The following is a 24,559-nucleotide window of genomic DNA, read 5'->3' on the forward strand; positions in this document are numbered from 1 at the left end:
ACTGGCTATGTTTTTCTATAATAACGCATCTTACAAGGCATCTTAGATTTGTTAAAGTGTTAGAATACTTAATTCTGAAATAAAAGCCTATATAAATGTATATTTGGGGGGGGATGAAAAATCTATTTCCCTCAACAATACTAAGACTCCTTAAATATCAATGTGATGAGAAAAAAACTGTCAAATACCTTTTCTTATGAAAGACATACTAGTTTAAGGCTTGGAGGCTTACATATAATGCTATGTTGTTAAAAGTGAATGAAGATTGTCACAAAGGTAACAATATGACTATAATGGCCATGCAGAAAATCCATTAATTCTACAAGCCAGGTTAAATTCTCCTAGAAGTGAGATTTATTTGACAGTGATGTAATGTCACAAATATAAACACCAATGGAATTTTTCAGATAAAAAAATTGAGGGCTTCCCTGGTGGCGCAGTGGTTGAGAGTCCGCCTGCCGATGCAGGGGACACGGGTTCGTGCCCCGGTCCGGGAAGATCCCACATGCCGCGGAGCGGCTGGGCCCGTGAGCCATGGCCGCTGAGCCTGCGCGTCCGGAGCCTGTGCTCCGCAACGGGAGAGGCCACAACAGTGACAGGCCCGCGTACCGCAAAAAAAAAAAAAAAAAAAAAAAAAATTGAGATTTTTCAGAATCTTGGTTTAAATAGGTATTGTGCAGAATATAAAACAATGATCAGCTCAACTGTCTGAGATCGAATTATAAGTTTGAAAAATGCAAAAGTCAAGTCTACTTTTACATCCACTTCCTATCTAATGTCCTGATGAAGACAACGACTCACAAACATACTGAGATCCGTTTAATAGTTTCTGAAGATTTTTCCTGTAAAATGGCTTGTATTTCCACAGATATAACAGTGAAGAAATAAACTTTTCAATTTGACATGAAATATAAAAGAACAGTTTTACAAATATATCCATAAAATTTAACTGCTTGTAACACTATACATGGTAAATATGACCAACCTCTTAGCTTCTAGACTATTTAAAACAGAGAAACAATATGTCATCTCAGCTAAAAAGAAACAACTTCCCTTTCATCGAGTTTTTGTTTAGAAACAGTTAAGTAGAACTGGAAAAATACTTGCTTTTCCTTATCCTCCTCTAGGGATTCTGCATGAGGGTGAAAACTTGAGAGGATATTAGTTTTACTAAGAAGAAATACTGAACCTTCTTCTGTTTTACTGATTCAGTAATGTTTACATTCTTTTAAAAAGATCCTGGAGTTGTCTCATTGGTCTTCGACTGGGTCATAAAGAAATGATGACAGAGCTGTGCTCTCCTTCTAGCATTAAAGGAGGAACTTCATACCCTCAGCCTATGAAGGTTAAACTCTGGGGTTGTAAGAGCTACAGCCAAAAGAACAGCGCTAGATCCAGCTTAAAATCAAGGTTCTGTGGTTTGTCTATTAGAAATTCCACTGTTACAAGGCAGGATTGCATGAAGATAAGTTTTTTAGCCAGCATTGACAATGTTGTGATCATATATCCTTTCATGCAAATCCAAAGAACAGAATGGCTTTAAAAAGAAAAGTTGATCAAAATCATAGAACTGCAGGTAACACTTCTATAATCTATGTGAGACTTAAATTAAGAAAGAGAAAACATGCTCCTTTTTAAACTCTCAAAAAGTGCCCAAATAACAATACTGAGCTCCCAAATGACAGGGGTTTGAATTTTTTTTTTTTTTTTATGTAAGCAAAAATAAAGCATGGAAGCTTTATGAAGAAAAGAGTTCTCCTCCACTTTGCTAATATAGTAGATGTAATAACTTAAAATAATTTCCCTACTGCTACTGGAAATAAATTCTACTACAATCATGTGTATGCCAATTCCTGGCATATTTCTGCATCCAGATTCATTCGTCTCCTTAAAGGAGCCCATCATTTTTCCAATGGCTTTCTCCTTTCTTTAAACCCTAACCCTGAAATTCTATAACCAGTTATGTCACGTGGCTTCCCTGAGGCACAAAGGTACCAAACTCTATAATTAACTATCGAGGAATGATAAATATGCTCTCTATTTATATTAAAAGATTTTAATTCTTTTGGGCTACAGTTAGGGAAAAAACCCCAGAAAGCTTAATACTTACTCTGCAGTGTGAACTGTAGCCCTTCTTGCAAAAAGCGAAACCAAATAAGGGCAATGTTGTGTTGCAGCATGCATGACCTGGCAGCACCGATTAGTAATAATAAAAACAATTCCAGACTAGAAAAATATTCAGAGTTGTATCCCATTCACTCTAAATCTTTTTTTTTTTTTTTTTTTTTTTTTGGTAATAAACTGGCGTAAACAACTGGAAAAAAAACCTATGGGAATACATCATTGGAGCTCTTCTGGAAACCTAGTCACAAAAGGCATTTCAGTCAGGCTGAGATCAGGATAACTGGTCTGCAATTTCCTATGTGTACACCTGGGGAGTGGAATTTGCCCTTGAATGTATGTCAAGCAAGACATAAAAACAGACATAACCTCTGAGAAGTTACCTTTTCTGAACTGTATTACTGTACTCTGAGCTAGAGTTCTTTATTCTCATTTTTTCCAGAGGAAGTCTCATTAACCAAAGTTAGCAGATCTTACCAGCAGTGGCCAAGATGAGCCTGGCTTCCTTCTGCAAACGGGCCACCTTGCTGTGGTTCTTTAGACAGGGGAGAGGGGACCTCACTTGGAAGTCAAAGGAAAAGGTGTGGTGCTAACAGAGGCGTGGGGGTCACTGTTGCCCCTTCCAAGAGCTTGGAATTTCTACCCAAATTTACTAAAAAGTCAAACTTCTCAGGTTGGAAGATAACTATTTTGGGGTATATGTTGCATGTGGAACTACCAGACCTTGAACTACTATAGTCCTTGAAATAGAAAGTTATATCAGATGGTAACTTTCTGGAAAAAAAAAAGTTTCTGATAGGTAAAATCCAGTCTTTCTAGATGCAAGACTATTTACCTTACAAGATGCTTTTTAGGGTTATCAAGACTCCTCAAACCACTTTCAAACCACATCGCAAGAAAAGGGACCGTGTGCTTCCTGTATCATTTTGTGGAGCCTAAAGCGGCAGACTGAAAAGACATATTCCATCAGTAAAAGCTAATCATGGGAGACTCTGGCTACACCAAAAGGCATTGGATATATTCTGGGCAATTTCATTGTCCTCTTTCATTCTCTGTCTGCAGGTCAAGCAAGCTATACAGAATTGAGTAAGCTATCAATGAGAGCACTGTGGTTGGATTTTCACAGCACTTAAAAATCACCAAAACAAAAACACCTCATAAACAATAATCTCCAGTGAAAAGTAAAGCTATTTGAAAACTGAGAGGATGAAATTTTTATATATTAAGTCAATTTAAGCAGCAGCAATCAAGACTGATAGATCCTATCACGTTAAGGAAAAGGGCTTTCAAAATGGGTTAGGACAATTGAAAACAGGCAAAATATTTGCTAGTAGGCAAACCATGGAAAAACCAATTCAAACAGGAATGCAGTAGATTAGAATCATATATCTTTACAAAGGTTAAAAAAATGCAGCATGAATCTGCAATGGTCAATTTAAGAGGATATTAATTTAAACATACTTGCTCCATGTGGCAGGAATCTATTTCATCCCAGCCAGCTCTGGTAGGCGCATGTCCTAAAGGATCTTTACATCACGGCAACAGTGATACACTGGTACTGAGCACAGAGGATGAACATCCAAGAAGTATTATTCAAAATGAAATGAAACTAACAGAGAGGGCTGGTGGAGCTCATATGAAATTGATTTAATTATTCCTCAGTAAACACTCATTTGCTCTCTTGAAATCAGTAATTTCAAATGCTCTCTGCAGATGTACCACTTGGTGTTGTGTATATCTAATGATCACATTTAAATTTAGTTTGATTTGCAAACATTTTCAAAACTTATAGGGCTCTGTAAGCTGCAAGGGAAGGTGACAGATGGCAGAAAGAGGGTGAACAAAACTGACTGTATTGTTGTAATATGTTGCTTTTTAAGTTCACGGAATTTTGGCTTTCTTAAGAAAAACTTAGGAAATTCCAACGAGTAGTTTTAAAAAGTAAAATCTTATTTTTAATCACTCTTATTCAGTGAGCAAGTAAACTTGATATTATATTACCTGGGCCATGTTTTCTGCTGCAATAATCACTCTCAGTTAATGAATTTTTAAGAGCAGCTACATTTTAATCAACCGAACAGTTCTGGCTATGCACGATGAGAATCAGGGATAGACCATGTCAGACCAAAGATAACAAAAGGCAGACTAAAAAGTTATGGGAAACTCTTTGTTTGAAATGCCAAGGTATTTGATGAATGTGTGTATAAAGTAATTAAATTCCACTGGAGTTAAAAAACAAAACAAAACATGACAACATATGCATATTCCCTCCCCTCAAAAGAAAAATCAGAGAAAAGCCCCAGATTTCAAAACAATCACCTGTGCCTAAGGTCTCCTGTCCCCCAACATCATCTTATAGAGCTGCCCCTTTGGTATCTGGTCAGATTCTAACCTGTATCAAGTATTTCCAGATACGGCATGTCTAACACCTATACCACACAGCACTGGTTTGCAGTTAAGAGCCAACAACTTTTGAGTAAATTTCTTCTACAGTTTTAAAATGGGATTTAAAGTCCTGTCCAAATTTAACAAAGAAAACTTGTTTTAAAAACCCCAAGGTTAAAACGAAAGTATGGCATTTTAAATCCAATTGTTACAAAGATATTATGGTTTAATTAAGCGGACTTCAATGAGGATGCTGCTATTTTGAGCATGCAACACACCACTGTTATCGTCGATGCCTGGCATGTTTCATCACCACGCCCTTCTTTTTTCCCAGCCTCAGGACGCCCCCCCTCCCCTTAATGAACGGTATTATAAAAAGGTAAAATCTAGAGTTAGTGGCAAAATCTTCACAGTAACTTGTTAATAAAGTCGTCGTCGATGGCTGTAAAGGGCATCAGTCAACTGGACCTTGGAAAATCAATTTGATGCAGTTCTGTTCCCCAAGCAGCTGCGTGGCACAGAAAGGGCAGGCAGCATGAAATGCGTGAGTCCCGTGAGGCAGCGGGATCTGAGACCAATATTTCGCAGACTTCTCTGAGCACACGTGTCCACACGGGGTGAAAGCATGAGTGGGTGGTCCCGCGTCTACATAAAAGCCCGCCTCGCAGCCGAGCCAGAGCGGCACGTAGGGGCCCACAGTCCTGCACATGGGACACTCCCTCTCGTTGGCCTCCGTGTCGCTCCGATGGCCCCAGTTGTGGTAGCCGTGCACGTGGCCACAGCTGAGGTACGCCCAGGGCTGCTTCTCCTCCACCACCTCTTTCCTGTTGATGCTGGGGAAGGCCAAGGTGTTGAGCCCCACGGGGCACTGTGGCCGGGCAGCGTTGATCTCCTGCCGCAGGGCTTCAATGTGCTTCTGGGTTGGGGTGTGAAAGAGGCCATCTGCTGTCCTCCAGAGCAGGGTGGCCCCGCACAGGTCGATGAGGGAGCCGTCCTGCAGGACGTTGGTCTCGCTTTCCACCTACAAGTTTGACAGACATGCCTTTTAAAAGCAAAATTTGACAAACCACGCTAACGTTTTTGTCCTCTTAAAGATCATCTCCGTAGTCAACACAGGGGGGCAGTTTATCCCATGGCCTTCCTGCAAAACAGGACTAGGTGGGTAACTCACCCTCCCTGAGCTTCCCTTTCCTCATCTGAACACTGGATGTAAATCACGTATGTGAAACACACAAAGCCCTGAGCGCGGATACATTTACTTTACGTGTTCAATTAATGTAGTGGTTATTTTAACAAACGTCACAAATCTCCTTAGATTTTTAGTTTTCCTCCTCAAGTCAACAACACAACTCCTCCTTGGTCTCATAAGGGACAGGAGATGTCCAGCCAGTCCATCTGGTGAAGACTCATGCTCATTTAGACCAGAGCCAATCCAGAAGACCCCTAGGGGGGCCCTGCAGTAAATACTATAGTGGTGCCAACGACTCTTGACCTTCGGCTTCACACAATCTATCATCTATCCTGCATTCGTAAGGTCTGGAGTAGAAGCGCTCACTGTGAGCTTTGGAACATCATTTAATCCCAGCTTACCCTTCCCCCTCCCTGTGTCCTCAAGGCTGTTCTCTACATCTGCGTCTTTATTTCTGTCCTGCCCCTAGAGACTGGCTGTGCTACGTACCAAGTGCTCACAAGATTGATTAACAGCTGACAAGCAGCACAGTTAGACATGATCCGCAGGAGCCTGACCCCTGTCTCCGTGGGCCACCTGTGCTCTGTGGAGGCACTTAGGTGCACTGCCCTCTGGCACGTGCCACGAGTGACCTCTGTCGAGAATTCTCTATCCCGGCTCACCCCACCCCTAGTCTACCCCTGGGCCTGGCAAACTCCCACTCATCGTTCAGGGCTCACGTGGATGGCACTTTGCCTGGAAGTTGTCCTTTAATGACAACAGCGGTCCTTCCCCAAAAAAGTATCCATACTGGTAGTTAGAAAAAGCTAAAATCCCAACAAAATGATAAATCTCAATACTTTACAGGAAAAACACGGTGACTGCTTTTTGAATAGCCTTTAAGTCGCTGAAGCTCTCTCCTCGCCCCACTCCCACCCTGAACACCTCCTAGTCTCCTCCCTTCTCGCTGGGTATCAGGAGCCTCCCTTCTCTTCCCGACCACTGGTAATTCTCGGGAGGTCTCATCTCTGCATAAACTTTGTAAGAAGAAGGACACTGCTGTGGTAATAAGCTGGAGTTCAGGCTATGTTTTTCTTTATGATTATTTTTATTCATTGCTTTTTCTTTATAAATATATTTTATTAAAATATACACAGGGCTTCCCTGGTGGCACAGTGGTTGAGAGTCCGCCTGCCGATGCAGGGGACACGGGTTCGTGCCCCGGTCCGGGAGGATCCCACAGGCCGCGGAGCGGCTGGGCCCGTGAGCCATGGCTGCTGAGCCTGTGCTCTGCAATGGGAGAGGCCACAACACTAAGAGGCCCACGTACCACCAAAAAAAAAAAAAAAAAAAAAGTATATATATATATATACACACACACAGATGCTGTTTTTATCTTATTCATGACTACTAGATTGATTATATCATGGTCAGAGAATATAGTTCATATGATTTCAGTCTTCTGAAATTTATTTTTGAATTTTTATTTTCTGTTGGAGTATAGTTGATTAACAATGTTATGTTAGTTTCAGGTGTATGGCAGAGTGATTCAGTTATACATATATATGTATATATTCTTTTTCAAGTTCTTTTCCCATTTAGGTTATTACAGAATATTGAGCAGAGTTCCCTATGCTATACAGTAGGTCCTTGTTGGTTATCTATTTTAAATATAATAGTGTGTATATGTCAATCCCAAACTCCCAATTTTTTCCCTCTCTCTCACCTTTCCCCTTTGGTGACCATAAGTTTGTTTTCTAAGTCTGTGAGTCTGTTTCTGTTTTGGAAATACGTTCGTTTGTATTATTATTATTTTTTAGATTCTTCACATAAGTGATATCATATGATATTTGTCTTTCTCTGACTTACTTCACTCAGTGTGATAATCTCCAGGTCCATCCATGTTGCTGAATAAGGCATTATTTCATTCTTTTTAATGGGTGAGTACTATTGCATTGTATATATGCACCACATCTTCTTTATCCATTCATCTGTCGAAGGACATGAGCTGTTTGTAACTTTTGGGGATTAATCCCTTGTGGGTCGCATTGTTTGCAAATATTTTTTTCCCATTCTGTGGGTTGTCTTATCATTTTGTTTATGGTTTCCTTTGCTGTGCAAAAGCTTTTGAGTTTAATTAGGTCCTGTTTGTTTATTTTTGTTTTTATTTTCATTACTCTAGGAGATGGGTCAAAAAAGATATTGCTGCGATTTATGTCAAAGAGTGTTCTACCTACGTTTTCCTCTAAGAGTTTTATACTATCAGGTCTTACATTTAGGTCTTTAATCCATTTTGAGTTTATTTTTGTGTATGGTGTTAAAGAATGTTCTAATTTCATTATTATACATGCAGCTCTCCAGTTTTCCCAACACCATTTATTGAAGAGACTGTCTTTCCTCCATTGTATAGTTTTGTCTTCTTTGTCATAGATTGACCGTAGGTGCGTGGGATTATTTCTGGGCTTTCTATCCTCTTCCATTGATCTATACTTGTTTTTGTGCCAGTACCACACAGTTCTGAGGACTGTAGCTTTGTAGTATAGTCTGAAGTCAGGAAGCCTGAATCCTTGAGCTCCATTTTTCTTTATCAAGATTGCTTTGGTTTTCGGTGTCTTTTGTGTCTCCATACAATTAAGAATTTTTTGTTCTAATTCTGTGAAAAATGTCATTGGTAATTTGCTAGGGATTGCACTGAATCTGTAGATTGCCTTGGGTAGTATAGCCATTTTCACAATATTGATTCTTCCAATCCAAGAACACGGTATATTTTTCCATCTGTTTGTGTCATCTTTGTTTTCTTTCATCAGAGTCTTACAGTTTTTTGAGTAAAGGTCTTTTGCTTCCTAGGTAAGTTTATTCCTAGGTATTTTATTTTTTGTTGTGATGGTACATGGGATTGTTTCTGTAATTTCTCTTTCTGATCTTTCATCGTTAGTGTATAGAAATGCAACAGATTTCTGTGTTCTAATTTTGTATCCAGCAACTTCACCAAATTCACTGATGACTTCTAGTAGTTTTCTGGTAGCATCTTTAGGATCTTCCATGTACAGCATCATGTCATTTGCAAACAATGACAGTTTTACTTCTTCTTTTCCAATTTGGATTCCTTCTATTTTTTTTTTTTCTCTGATTGCCATGGCTATGAGTGCCAAAACTATGTTGAATAAAAGTGGCAAGAGTGGACATCGTGGACATCCCTGTCTTTTTCATGATCTTAGAGGAAATGCTTTCAGCTTTCACCACTAAGTATGTTAGCTGTAGTTTTGTCATATATCACCTTTATTTTGTTGAGGTACGTTCCTTCTGTGCCCACTCTCTAAAGAGGAGTTTTTATCTGAAATGGATGTTGAATTTTATCAAAAGTTTTTTCTGCATATATTGATATCATCATGTGGTTTTTTTTTTTTTTAACATCTTTATTGGAGTATAATTGCTTTACAATGGTATGTTAGCTTCAGCTTCACAACAAAATGAATCAGCCATATACATACATACATTCCCATATCTCTTCCCGCTTGCGTCTCCCTCCCTCCCACCCTCCCTATCCCACCCCTCCAGGCGGTCACAAAGCACCGAGCCGATCTCCCTGTGCTATGCGGCTGCTTCCCACCAGCTATTTACCTTACGTTTGGTAGTGTATATATGTCCATGCCTCTTTATCGCTTTGTCACCGTTTACCCTTCCCCCTCCCCATAACCTCAAGTCCCATCATGTGGTTTTTATTCTCCAATTTGTTGATGTGGTGCATCACACTGACTGATTTGCAGATACTGAAAAATCCTTGCACCCCCTGGGATAAATCCCACTTGATCATTGTTGTATGATCCTTTTAGCATATTGTTGGAGTGGGTCTGCTAGTATTTTGTTGAGGATTTTTGCATCTAAGTTGATGAGTGATATTGGTCTATAATTTTCTTTCTTTGTGTGTGATATCTTTGTCTGGTTCTGTATCAGGGTGATGGTGGCCTCAGAGAATGACTTTGGGAGTGTTCCTTACTCTGCAATTTTTTGGAATAGTTTCAGAAGGATAGGTGTTAACTCTTCCCTAAATTGTTTTGTAGAATTCATCTGTGAAGCCATCTGGTCCTGGAATTTTGCTTATTGTAATTTCTAAATGACTGATTCAATTTCAGCACTGGTAATTTGGTCTGTTCATATTTTCTATTTCTTCCTGGTTCAGTCTTGGGAGAGTATACCTTTCTAAGAATTTGTCCATTTCTTCTAGGTTGTCCATTTGGTTGGCGTATAGTTGCTTATAGTAGTCTCTTATGATCCTTGTGTTTCTGTGGTGTTAGCTGTAACTTCTCCATTTTCATTTCTAATTTTACTGATTTGGGCCCTCTCCCTTTTTTTCTCGATGAGTTTGTCTAAAAAAGTTTATCGGTTTTGTTTATCTTCTCCAAGAACCAGCTTTTAGTTTCACTGCTCTTTTCTATTGTTTACGTCATCTCTATTTCATTTATTTCTGCTCTGATCTTTATTTCTTTCATTCTACTAACTTTGGGTTTTGTTTGTTTTTCTTTCTCTACTTGCTTTAGGTGTGAGGTTCGGTTATTTGAGACTCTTCTTGTTTCCTGAGGCAAGAGTGTATTGCTATGAACTTCCCTCTTAGAACTGCTTTTGCTGCATCCCATAGGTTTTGGGTTGTGGTGCTTTCATTTTCATTTGTCTCCAGGTATTTTTTGATTTCCTCTTTGATTTCTTTAGTGATCCATTGTCTGTTTAGTAGCATATTGTTTAAGCTCCATGTGTTTGTGTGGTTTTTTTTTTACAGGTTTTTTTTTTCTTCTTTTAGATGATTTCTAATCTCATAGTGTCATGGTCAGAAAAGATGCTTGATATGATTTCAATTTTCTTAAATTTACCGAGGCTCACTTTGTGGTCCAGCATGTGTCATTCCTGGAGAATGTTCCATGTGCACTTGAAAAGAATGTGTATTCTGCTGCTTTTGGATGGAATGCTCTATAAATATCAATTTAGTCCATCTGGTCTAATGTGTCATTTAAGGCCTGTGTTTCCTTATTGATTTTCTGTCTGGATGATCTGTCCATTGGTGAAAGTGGGGTGTTAAAGTCCCCCACCATTATTGTGCTACTGTCAATTTCTCCTTTTATGGCTATTAGTGTTTGCCTTATATATTGATGTGCTCCTATGTTGGGTGCATGTATATTTACAGGTGTTATATCTTCTTCTTGGATTGATCCCTTGATCATTTTGTAGTGTCCTTCTTTGCCTCTTGTAACAGTCTTTATTTTAAAGTCTATTTTATCTGATATGAGTGTTGCCACTATAGCTTTCTTTTGATTTCCATTTGCATGGAATACCTTTTTCCGTTCCCTCACTTTCAGCCTGTATGTGTCCCTAGATCGGAAGTGGTTCTCTTGTAGACAGCATATATATGGGTCTTGTTTTTTGTATCCATTCAGCCAGTCTATGTCTTTTGGTTGAAGCATTTAATCTGTTTATGTTTAAGGTAATTATTGATATGTATGTTCCTACTGCCATTTTGTTAATTGCTTTGGATTTGTTTTTGTAGGTCTTTTTTCTCCCCTTCCTCTTTTGTACTCTTGTGATTTGATGACTAACTTTATTACTGTGTTTGGATTCCTTTTTCTTTTTCATGTATCTATTGGAGATTTTTGGTTTGCGGTTACCATGATGGCAGTCTATAAACAAGAGTGTTTTTAATTTCAAATACAGCTTATATATAAATAAGATTCTTTTAATTTCAAATGCATTTCCAGTGTCCTGCATTTGTACACTTCTCACGATTGCTGGTTTTGATATCATATTTGTGTGTGGAGGATTTCCTACCTTTACCAGTGAGCTTTCCCATTCATAATTTTCTTGTTTCTACTTGTGGCCTTTTATTTTTTTCTGCCTAGAGAAGTTCCTTTAGCATTTGTTGCAAAGCTGGTCTGGTGATGCTGAATTCTCTTAGCTTCTGCTTGTCTGTAAATCTGATTTCTCCATTTAATCTTAATGAGAGCTCTGCTGGGTAGAGTATTCTTGGTTGTAGGTTCTTCCCTTTCATCAGTTTAAATATATCATGCCACTCCCTTCGGGCCTGTAGAGTTTCTGCTGAAAAATCAGATGATAACCTTATGGCAAATCCCTTGTATGTTATTTGTTGCTTTTCCCTTGTTGCTTTCAATACTTTGTCTTTAACTCTTGTCAGTTTGATTACTATGTATCTTGGCATGTTCCTCCTTGGCTTTATCCTGCCTGGGACTCTCCGCACTTCCTGGACTTGGGTGTCTGTTTCCTTTCCCATGTTAGAGAAGTTTTCAGCTATTATCTCTTCAAATACCTTTTCAGGTCCTTTCTCTCTCTTCTCCATCTGGGATCCTTATAATGTGAATGTTGGTGTGTTTAATTTCGTCCCAGAGGCCTCTTAGACTATCCTCATTTCTTTTCATTCTATTCCATGGCAGTCATTTCTGCCATGTTGTCTTCCAGTTCACTTATCTGTTCTTCTGCCTCATTTATTCTGCTGTTGATTCCGTCTAGTATATTTTTCAGTTCTGTTATTGTATTGCTCACTTCTTTCTGTTTGTTCTTTAGTTTGTCTAGGTCTTTGTTAAACACTTCTTGTATCTTCTCGGTGTGTGCCTCCATTCTTTTTCTGAGATCTTGGATCATCTTTACTATCATTACTCTGAATTCTATTTTGGGTAGATTGCCTATCTCCACTTCATTTAGTTGTTCTTCTTGGGTTTCTTCTTGTTCCTTTGTCTGGGACGTATTCCTCTGGCATCTCATTCTGTGTAATTTTTTTGTAATTGCGGTTTCCATTCTGCAGGCTGCAGGGTTGCAATTCTCCTTCTGCTGTCTGCCTCCTGGTGGATAAGGCTGGCCTAAGAGGCTTGTGCAGGCTTCCTGGTGGTAGGGACTGGTTCCTGCCCACTGATGGATGGAGCTGGGTCTTGTACGTCTGGTGGGCAGGGCTGTGTCAGGGGGTGTGTTTAGCACACAGCTGTGTGCTCAGGAAGACTTTCAGCAGCCTGTTTGCTGATGGCTGGGGCTGTGTTCCTGCTCTATTGGTTGTTTGGCCTGTTTGGCTCTATTGGTTGTTTGGCCTCTATTGGTTGTTTGGCCTCTATTGGTTGTTTGGCTGGGGCTGTGTTCCTGCTCTATTGGTTGTTTGGCCTGAGGCATTACAAGGCTGTTGGGTGGGGCCAGGTCTTGGTGAGAAAATGGTGGCCTCCAGGAGGGCTCACGCTAATGAGTACTCCTCAGGACTACCACTGCCAGTGTCTGTCACTGCAGTGAGCCACAGCCGCCCCTGCCTACACAGGAAATCCTCCAATACCAGCAGGTAGGTCTGGTTCTCTTATGAGGTCACTGCTTTTTCCCCTGGTTCCTGGTGTGCACGAGAACTTGTGTGTGCCCTCCAAGAGTGAAGTTTCTGTTTCCCCCAGTCCTTTGAAAGTCCTGAAATCAAACCCCTTCAAAACCAGATGCTCTAGGGGCTCCTCTTCCCATTTCCAGAACCCCAGGCTGGGGCTCAGAACTTTCACTCCCATGGGAGAACCTCTGCAATGTAATTATTTTCTAGTTTGTGGGTCACCCATATGGTGGGTATGGGATTTGATTTTATCGTTATTGCTCCCCTCCTACCATCCCACTGTGGCTTCTTCTTTGTCTTTGGATGTAGGATATCTTTTTTGGTAGGTTCCAGTGATTTTTTTGTTGATGGTTGTTCAACAGTTAGTTGTGATTTTTGTGTTTTCATAAGAAGAGGTGAGCTCACATTCTTCTACTCTGCCATCTTATCTCTGCCCCCGGGCCACGTTGTTAAACAACCTTCCTTTTCCTTCCTGTAGGGCAGTTCTTGGTAAACAACATCTTACAAATTTTCAGTCTGTGGTCTTCTATATTCCACACACTCTTGACTCCCATGTCTAGGACAGGTGTCCCTCTGAGGGACTCCTGTGCCTTTCAGTACTTTCTTTATGACTGTGCTTATCACACAATATCCTAATGATTTGAGGTCTTGCCTGTAACCTTTTCCAGACTCCACAATTCGAGGGCAGAGCTCTGGACATCCTGGTCACTGCCAGTTTTCCAGTTCCTAGCTCCTGCTTAATCATGGCAACCAATTATGGACTGTTCCTGGGTACAGCACTGCTCCAATCTTACTCGTTCTCACAGTAATCCTAAAGGATATATACTAGCATTAATCCGGTTACCTGGATGTGAGGCCAGGTACAGAGAGGTCAAGTCACTGACTCAAGACTGCAGATCTACTAAGTGGTAGACCAGGACTTGGACCTAGGGCCTGACCTCAGAACCACTAATACACAGTGGCTGCTCAAACAGTAGCCTGTTTTCCCTCTTAGCTGTTATTTTTATGTGCTCTTTCTATCTGTGAACAAAATACATGAACCAGAGTAGACAAGAAACTCATCCTGTGATGTGCTGTCCAGGACCCAGTGTATGCTTTCTATCTGCCCAGGGAGGCAATGCTCTGGTGATGGTGAGAGCCAGGTGTGACTCCCCACATGATGGTACTGAGTAGAAGCCAGGAGTTCAGGCTTTAAAGCAGGAGGACCTGTGTTTCAATCCCATCTGCTGTTACCTTCTAACTCTGTGACTGGGCATTATTTAACCTCTCTATGCTACACCTTCTTTAACCTCTCTATGCTACACCTTCCTCATCCATAAGATGGGGATAATTCCACTTCTCTGACAAGGCTGATGTGCAGATTAAATGAGCTAATGTCTCTGAAATGTTAATGCAGTGTCTGCACTCAGCAAACATACACCGACTTCTTACTATTGCTGTTATAATGATGCCCTACTTAGGGCAACCTAGCTCAGTTTTGTGATGATCAGAAACACAAAGTTAGTTATTTGGAAAAACAGCCTTCACATTCTCTTCCCTATTTACAATCTCTTGCAAAGTGTTTAAACAAAGTTTATTGAATTTGTTTGGCTTTCTTAGAAAATGCTTTTCATATTTACTCAGCCATGATGCTCAAGATTGGGCCTTATCATAAAAGGCAGAAGCTATACCTGCAACTGAATAATGGTGTAAACTAGGAATAAAAATAACAATTCCTGAAAAATAAACATCCAGTAGAGAATAGCAAACCAAGTTAGTAAAATAGTCCCCCACCTTCGTTTTCCATCTTAGGAATATTCGGTTATCATGCTGCTCTCTGAAAAAATGCTAGATCACATCTTGTATTCCCTATATTTTTTCTCCGGTGGTTTGGAAGAAATTATTTGTTCTCTCTTGTTCTAGCTTCTACCTAACAATTAATAAAATTTCCACTCCAGTACTTTTAATTAAGAACCTTTTAGTGCTGTGCCCCATGCTTACGGCAAGATCAGAAACCCAAAGCCTCCTAGTTTTCTTTTTTTAAAATCTTTATTGGAGTATAATTGCTTTACAATGTTGTGTTAGTTTCCGCTGTATAACGAAGTGAATCAGCTATACCTATACTTATATCCCCATATCTCTTCCCTCTTGCGTCTCCCTCCCACCTTCCCTATCCCACCCCTCTAGGTGGTCACAAAGCACTGAGCTGATCTCCCTGTTTAATGCACCTGCTTCCCACTAGCTAGCTATTTTACATTGGATAGTGTATATATGTCAATGCTACTCTCTCACTTCATCCCAGCTTACCCCTTTCCCCTCCCCATGCCCTCAAGTCCATTCCCTCCTTCTGTGTGTTTATTCCTGTCCTGTCCCTAGGTTTGTCAGAACCATTTTTTTTAGATTCCATATATCTGTGTTAGCATACAGTATTTGTTTTTCTCTTTCTGACTTACTTCACTCTGTATGACAGACTCTAGGTCCATCCACCCCACTACAAATAACTCAATTTCGTTTCTTTTTATGACTGAGTAATATTCCATTGTATATATGTGCCACATCTTCTTTATCCATTCATCTGTCGATGGACACTTAGGTTGCAAAGTCTCCTATTTAAGTTATTAAAATTATTCTCGGGGCGGAGGGGAAGATGGCAGAAGAGTAAGACGCGGAGATCACCTTCCTCCCCACAGATACACAAGAAATACATCTACACGTGGAGCAACTCCTACAGAACACCTACTGAACGCTGGCAGAAGACCTCAGACCTCCCAAAAGGCAAGAAACTCCCCACGTACCTGGGTAGGGTAAAAGAAAAAAAGAGAAAACAGAGACAAAAGAATAGGGACAGGACCTGCACCAGTGGGAGGGAGCTGTGAAGGAGGAAAGGTTTCCACAAACTAGGAAGGCCCTTCGCGGGCGGAGACTAAGGGAGGCAGAGGGGGGAGCTTCGGTGCCGCAGAGGAGAGCACAGCAACAGGGGTGCAGAGGGCAAAACGGGGAGATTCCCGCACAGAGGATCGGTGCTGACTGGCACCAGCCCGAGAGGCTTGTCTGCTCACCCGCCCGGGTGGGCGGGGCTGCAAGCTGAGGCTCGGGCTTCGGTTGGAGCGCAGGGAGAGGACTGGGGTTGGCGGCATGAACACAGCCTGCAGGGGGTTAGTGCACCACGGCTAGCCGGGAGGGAGTCCGGGAAAAGGTCTGGAGCTGCCGAAGAGGCAAGAGACTTTTTCTTACCTCTTTGTTTCCTGGTGTGCGAGGACAGGGGTTTAAGAGCGCTGCTTAAAGGAACTCCAGAGGTGGGCGCGAGCCGCGGCTAAAAGCGTGGACCCCAGAGATGGGCGGGAGATGCTAAGGCTGCTGCTGCCGCCACCAAGAAGCCTGTGTGCGAGCACAGGTCACTATCCACACCCCTCTTCCAGGGAGCCTGTGCAGCCCGTCACTGCCGGGTTCCTGGGATCCAGGGACAACGCCCCCCAGGAGAACACACGAGGCGCCTCAGGCTGGTGCAACATCACGCCAGCCTCTGCCGCCGCAGGCTTGCCCCCACACTCCTCCCTCCCCCTGGCCTGAGTGAGCCAGAGCCCCCGAATCAGCGGCTCATTTAACCCCGTCCTGTCTGAGCAAAAAACAGACGCCTCCAGCGACCTACACGCAGAGGCGGGGCCAAACCCAAAGCTGAGCCCCTGTGAGCTGTGAGAACAAAGAAGAGAAAGGGAAATCTCTCCCAGCAGCCTCAGAAGCAGCGGATTAAAGCTTCACAATCAACTTGAGGTACCCTGCATCTGTGGAATACATGAATAGACAACGAATCATCCCAAATTGAGGAGGTGGACTTTGAGAGCAAGATTTATTTTCCCCCTTTTCCTCTCTTTGTGAGTGTGTATGTTTCTGTGTGAGATTTTGTCTGTATAGCTTTGCTTCCACCATTTGTCCTAGGGTTCTATCTGTCCATGTTTTTTTGTTTTTTAATTTTTTTCTTAATAATTAATTTTAATAACTTTATTATACTTTACATTCTTTCTTCCTTCCCTTCCTTCCCTCGCTCCCTCCTTTAGACAACGAATCATCCCAAATTGAGGAGGTAGACTTTGAGAGCAAGATTTATGATTTTTTCCCCTTTACCTCTTTTTGTGAGGGTGTATGTGTATGCTTCTGTGTAAGATTTTGTCTGTATAGCTTTGCTTCCATCATTTTTCCTAAGGTTCTATACATCCCTTTTTTTCTAAATAATTATTTTCTAATTTAATAACTTTATTATATTTTACTGTATCTTCTTTCTTTCTTCCTTTCCCTCCCTTCTTTCCTTTCTTTCTTTCCTTCCTTTCTTCCTTCCCTCCTTTCTTTCTACTTTTTCTCCCTTTTATTCTAAGCCGGGTGGATGAAAGGCTCTTGGTGCTGCATCCAGGAGTCAGTGCTGTGCCTCTGAGGTGGGAGAGCCAACCTCAGGACACTGGTCCACAAGAGGCCTCCCAGCTGCACATAACATCAAACAGCGAAAATCTCTCACAGATCTCCATCTCAACACCAGCACCCAGCTTCACTCAATGACCAACAAGCTACAGTGCTGGACAACCTATGCCAAACAACTAGCAAAACAGGAACACAACCCCACCCATTAGCAGAGAGGCTGCCTAAAATCATAATAAGTCCACAGACACCACAAAACACACCACCAGACGCGGACCTGCCCACCAGAAAGGCAAGATCCAGCCTCATCCACCAGAACACAGGCACTATTCCCCTCCACCAGGAAACCTACACAACCCACTGAACCAACCTTAGCCACTGGGGACAGACACCAAAAACAACGGGAACTACGAACCTGCAGCCTGCAAAAAGGAGACCCCAAACACAGTAAGATAAGCAAAATGAGAAGACAGAGAAACACACAGCAGATGAAGGAGCAAGGTAAAAACCCACCAGACCTAACAAATGAAGAGGAAATAGGAAACCTACCTGAAAAAGAATTCAGAATAATGATAGTAAAGATGATCCAAAATCTTGGAAATAGAATGGACAAAATGCAAGAAACATTTAGCAAGGACCTAGAAGAACTAAAGATGAAACAAACAATGATGAACAACACAATAAATGAAATTAAAAATACTCTAGATGGGATCAAGAGCAGAATAACTTAGGCAGAAGAACGAATAAGTGACCTGGAAGATAAAATAGTGGAAATAACTACTGCAGAGCAGAATAAAGAATGAAAAGAACTGAGGACAGTCTCAGAGACCTCTGGGACAACATTAAATGCACCAGCATTCGAATTATAGAGGTTCCAGAAGAAGAAGAGAAAAAGAAAGGGACTGAGAAAATATTTGAAGAGATTATAGTTGAAAACTTCCCTAATATGGGAAAGAAAATAGTTAATCAAGTCCAGGAAGCACAGAGAGTCCCATACAGGATAAATCCAAGGAGAAATATGCCAAGACACATATTAATCAAACTGTCAAAAATTAAATACAAAGAAAGCATATTAAAAGCAGCAAGGGAAAAACAACAAATAACACACAAGGGAATCCCCATAAGGTTAACAGCTGATCGTTCAGCACAAACTCTGCAAGCCAGAAGGGACTGGCAGGACATACTGAAAGTGATGAAGGAGAAAAACCTACAACCAAGATTACTCTACCCAGCAAGGATCTCATTCAGATTTGATGGAGAAATTAAAACCTTTACAGACAAGCAAAAGCTGAGAGAGTTCAGCACCGCCCAACCAGCTTTACAACAAATGCTAAAGGAACTTCTCTAGGCAAGAAACACAAGAGGTGGAAAAGACCTATAATAACGAACCCAAAACAATTTAGAAAATGGTAATAGGAACATACATATCGATAATTACCTTAAATGTAAATGGACTAAGTGCTCCCACCAAAAGACACAGACTGGGTGAATGGATACAAAAACAAGACCCTTATATATGCTGTCTACAAGAGACCCACTTCAGGCCTAGAGACACATACAGACTGAAAGTAAGGGGATGGAAAAAGATATTCCATGCAAATGGAAACCAAAAGAAAGCTGGAGTCGCAATTCTCATATCAGACAAACTAGACTTTAAAATAAAGACTATTGAAGAGACAAAGAAGGACACTACAAAGGGATCAATCCAAGAAGAAGATATAACAACTGTAAATATTTATGCACCCAACATAGGAGCACCTCAATACATAAGGCAAATACTAACAGCCATAAAAGGGGAAATCCACAGTAAAACATTCATAGTAGGGGACTTTAACACCCCACTTTCACCAATGGAGAGATCATCCGAAATGAAAATAAATAAGGAAACACAAGCTTTAAATGATACATTAAACAAGATGGACTTAATTGATATTTATAGGACACTCCATCCAGAAACAACAGAATACACATTTTTCTCAAGTGCTCATGGAATAGTCTCCAGGACAGATCATATCATGGGTCACAAATCAAGCCTTGGTAAATTTAAGAAAATTGAAATCGTATTAAGTATCTTTTCCAACCAGCACGCCATGAGACTAGCTATCAATTAACAGGAAAAGATCTGTAAAAAAATACAAACACATGGAGGCTAAACAATACACTACTTAATAACGACGTGATCACTGAAGAAATCAAAGAGGAAATCAAAAAATACCTAGAAACAAATGACAATGGAGACACGACGACCCAAAACCTATGGGATGCAGTGATGCAGCAAAAGCAGTTTTAAGAGGGAAGTTTATAGCAATACAATCCTACCTTAAGAAACAGGAAACATCTCAAATACACAACCTAACCTTGCACCTAAAGCAATTAGAGAAAGAAGAACGAAAAAACCCCAAAGTTAGCAGAAGGAAAGAATTCATAAAAATCAGATCAGAAAGAAATGAAAAAGAAATGAAGGAAACAATAGCAAAGATCAATAAAACTAAAAGCTGGTTCCTTGAGAAGATAAACAAAATAGATAAACCATTAGCTAGACTCATCAAGAAAAAAAGGGAGAAGACTCAAATCAACAGAATTAGAAATGAATAAGGAGAAGTAACAACTGACACTGCAGAAATAAAAAAGATCATGAGAGGTTACTACAAGCAACTCTATGCCAATAAAATGGACAACCTGGAAGAAATGGACAAATTCTTAGAAATGCACAACCTGCCAAGACTGAGGAAGAAATAGAAAATATGAACAGACCAATCACCAGCACTGAAATTGAAACTGTGATTAAAACTCTTCCAACAAACAAAAGCCCAGGACCAGATGGCTTCACAGGCGAATTCTATCAAACATTTAGAGAAGAGCTAACCCCTATCCTTCTCAAACTCTTCCAAAATATAGCAGAGGGAGAAACACTCCCAATTCCTTCCACGAGGTCACCATCACCTTGATACGAAAACCAGACAAGGATGTCACAAAGAAAGAAAACTACGGGCCAATATCACTGATGAACATAGATGCAAAAATCCTCAACAAAACAGTAACAAACAAACAGAATCCAACAGCACATTAAAAGGATCATACAACATGATCAAGTGGGGTTTATTCCAGGAATGCAAGGATTCTTCAATATATGCAAATCAATCAATGTGATACACCATATTAACAAATTGAAGGAGAAAAACCATATGATCATCTCAGTAGATGCAGAGAAAGCTTTTGACAAAATTCAACACCCATTTATGATAAAAACCCTCCAGAAAGTACGCATAGAGGGAACTTTCCTCAACATAATAAAGGCCATATATGAGAAGCCCACAGCCAACATCATCCTGAATGGTGAAAAACTGAAAGCATTTCCACTAAGATCAGGAACAAGACAAGGTTGCCCACTCTCACCACTCTTATTCAACATAGTTTTGGAAGTTTTAGCCACAGCAATCAGAGACGAAAAGGAAATAAAAGGAATCCAAATCGGAAAAGAAGAAGTAAAGCTGTCACTGTTTGCAGATGACATGATACTATACATAGAGAATCCTAAAGATGCTACCAGAAAACTACTAGAGCTAATCAATGAATTTGGTAAAGTTGCAGAATACAAAATTAATGCACAGAAATCTCTTGCATTCCTATACACTAATGATGAAAAATCTGAAAGTGAAATCAAGAAAGCACTCCCATTTACCATTGCAACAAAAGGAATACAATATCTAGGAATAAACATACCTAAGGAGACAAAAGACCTGTATGCAGCAAATTATAAGACACTGATGAAAGAAATTAAAGATGATACAAACAGATGGAGAGACATACCATGTTCTTGGATTGGAAGAATCAACATTGTGAAAATGACTCTACTACCCAAAGCAATCTACAGATTCAATGCAATCCCTATCAAACTACCACTGGCATTTTTCACAGAACCAGAACAAAAAATTTTACAATTTGTATGGAAACACAAAAGACCCCGAATAGCCAAAGCAATCTTGAGAACGAAAGACAGAGCTGGAGGAATCAGGCTCCCTGACTTCAGACTATACTACAAAGCTACAGTAATGAAGACAGTAGGGTAGTGGCACAGAAACAGAAATATAGATCAATGGAACAGGATAGAAAGCCCAGAGATAAACCCATGCACATACGGTCACCTTATCTTTGATAAAGGAGGCAGGAATGTACAGTGGAGAAAGGACAGCCTCTTCAATAAGTGGTGCTGGGAAAACTGGACAGGTACATGTAAAAGTATGAGATTAGATCACTCCCTAACACCATACACAAAAATAAGCTCAAAATGGATTAAAGACCTAAATGTAAGGCCAGAAACTATCAAACTCATAGAGGAAAACATAGGCAGAACACTCTGTGACATAAGTCACAGCAAGATCCTTTTTGACCCACCTCCTAGAGAAATGGAAATAAAAACAAAAATAAACAAATGGGACCTAATGAAACTTCAAAGCTTTTGCGCAGCAAAGGAAATCATAAACAAGACCAAAAGAGAACCCTCAGAATGGGAGAAAATATTTGCAAATGAAACAATGGACAAAGGATTAATTTCCAAAATTTACAAGCAGCTCATGCAGCTGAATAACAAAAAAACAAACAACCCAATCCAAAAATGGGCAGAAGACCTAAATAGTCATTTCTCCAAAAAAGATATACAGACTGCCAACAAACACATGAAAGAATGCTCAATATCATTAATCACTGGAGAAATGCAAATCAAAACTACAATGAGATATCATCTCACACCAGTCAGAATGGCCATCATCAAAAAATCTAGAAACAATAAATGCTGGAGAGGGTGTGGAGAAAAGGGAACACTCTTGCACTGCTGGTGGGAATGTGAATTGGTTCAGCCAGTATGGAGAACAGTATGGAGGTTCCTTAAAAAACTACAAATAGAACTACCATATGACCCAGCAATCCCACTACTGGGCATATACCCTGAGAAAACCAAAATTCAAAAAGAGTCACGTACCAAAATGTTCATTGCAGCTCTCTTTACAATAGCCCGGAGATGGGAACAACCTAAGTGCCCATCATCGGATGAATGGATAAAGAAGATGTGGCACATATATACAATGGAATATTACTCAGCCGTCAAAAGAAACGAAATTGAGCTATTTGTAATGAGGTGGATAGACTTAGAGTCTGTCATACAGAGTGAAGCAAGTCAGAAAGAGAAAGACAAATAACGTATGCTAACACATATATATGGAATTTAAGAAAAAAAAATGTCATGAAGAGCCTCGGGGTAAGAGAGGAATAAAGACAGAGACCTACTGGGGTACGGACTTGAGGATATGGGGAGGGGGAAGGGTGAACTGTGACAAAGCGAGAGAGAGGCATGGACATATATACACTAACAAACGTAAGGTAGATAGCTAGTGGGAAGAAGCCGCATAGCACAGGGATATCAGCTCGGTGCTTTGTGACCGCCTGGAGGGGTGGGATAGGGAGGGTGGGAGGGAGGGAGACGCAAGAGGGAAGAGATATGGGAACATATGTATATGTATAACTGATTCACTTTGTTATAGAGCAGAAACTAACATACCATTGTAAAGCAATTATACTCCAATAAAGATGTTTTAAAAAAAATTATTCTCCATTGAAGAAAGGGTTAAAAACCCAACCGCTTTAGGGCATTTGGGATAAGTAGTAATATTTATAGAAAAAATACAAACATGCCAAGTCAACGTACTATACGAACTATTTCAAGTAAAAAGCTGTAACTGTGACTTTGGTGAATCATATAGGGAATTATATATTAATTTCTTACTATTAACTCAAGGGAAAAGAAAAGAAAGCTAACTTAATTATCTTTTAGTCCCAGAAAGTGTAGTAAATAATTCTCTAATTCAAAATTTTTACTAATTAGTCTTAGACTGCTCAGGAGTTTTCCAAATTAGTAAAGTTTTACACTAAAAATAAGTTTATTCTTCTTAAAGTGAATTTAAGCAGAAACCTGTGGTGAAGTATATTAATAAGATTGTGCTCTTTAGGTAGTTAGGAGCAAAAGGTAATTTTCTTCCACTATTGGAAAAGCTTAATCATGAAAGGGAAGAAGGCTAGTTCCCTCTTACTTTTGGAGGCTCAGAAAATTCTTGTTCTCCTGGGTCAATGGTACACAGCCCTAAGACCTGTACAAAGATTTTGAATTTCAGGGGAGGAAAATGATAGCTTTCGAGTTAGGTGTCTGTAGTTTCATGCCTTATTTGCATGAAGTCCACTCACCAGCTTTCCCCTTTGCTGCGCAGACCTGGTCTCTCGCAAGGTGTACACGTCTCCACAGACAGAGATCTCGCGCCAGACCCCAGGCTGGGACTCCTCAGTGAAGCCCCCTCTCGGATGCATCACCAGGACACCATTGGTCGTGAGCCCATCCATGTGGCCATCGGGGTTTTTCCACTTTGCTGCCTTTTCCTGGAGAGCATACCACAGAAAAGATTATGTTCAACACAAAAAGATTCTAGAATCTCTTTAAACTATTGGGTTAAGGGCAGAGGGGAGGAAAGTGAGGAATTTTCATTTTCTACTTAAAGCTAATAATCAGAAGGATAAAAAATGCAGTTAGTCCGACAAAATGAAAGAAGTGCAAAAACAGATGAATGATTTATCGCTGGAGACATATTTACCTTGGGCACTTAAACAAAACCTGATGCCTGAACCTCTCCCTCACAGATTCTTGTTCAAACCACCCCCCGCCCCCAGGTGATTCCAGGAATACAGTATGTATTCTTCGATTCTATTTGTGCAGTGCTTTCATCCTGTTATCTAAAAATGCTTTGTATGAACTCATTATCAGGGAAGTACTAGAAGGAAGAGAAGAAGTTTTTTATTAAACAAACAAAATTTCAAAATATATTAAGCCAACAAGTTGTGGCCACTCTGTTCTGTTTTCATACGAATCAGTGTTACATCATCAAGGGTGGAAGGCACAAGCGGCTGGATGTAACGGCAGGACAGATGCTCGTGGACGCCTGGCCACAGAGCCAGATATTGCTCACATGACTTGGGTAAATCTGATGAGGATAAATAAGCCAGTTATGACTGGTTTAGGGGTGGGCATGTGACTGAGTTCTGGCCAGTGAGGCCTGAGTGAGTCCTTCTGGGAAGCTTCCTGGAAAGGTTTCTTGGTTCTTTAAAAGAGA

At 40.5% G+C, this 24,559-nt stretch overlaps 1 protein-coding gene across 1 annotated transcript in view; it reads right to left on the minus strand.

The window, feature by feature from the left end:
* Positions 1–4,166: 4,166 nt before the first annotated feature.
* Positions 4,167–24,559, minus strand: part of PELI2 (pellino E3 ubiquitin protein ligase family member 2) — a 212,322-nt gene continuing 191,929 nt past the window's right edge. Inside the window, exons 5-6 of the mRNA XM_060167129.1 lie at positions 23,643–23,831; positions 4,167–5,527 (exon numbers count right to left, since the gene is read on the minus strand). Of these exons, the coding sequence (XP_060023112.1) occupies positions 4,961–5,527; positions 23,643–23,831 (756 nt within the window). The 3' untranslated portion in view covers positions 4,167–4,960. The remainder of the gene's footprint in view (positions 5,528–23,642; positions 23,832–24,559) is intronic.

Source organism: Lagenorhynchus albirostris, chromosome 1 (genome assembly GCF_949774975.1).
Source record: "Lagenorhynchus albirostris chromosome 1, mLagAlb1.1, whole genome shotgun sequence".
Taxonomy (NCBI): Eukaryota; Metazoa; Chordata; class Mammalia; order Artiodactyla; family Delphinidae; genus Lagenorhynchus; species Lagenorhynchus albirostris.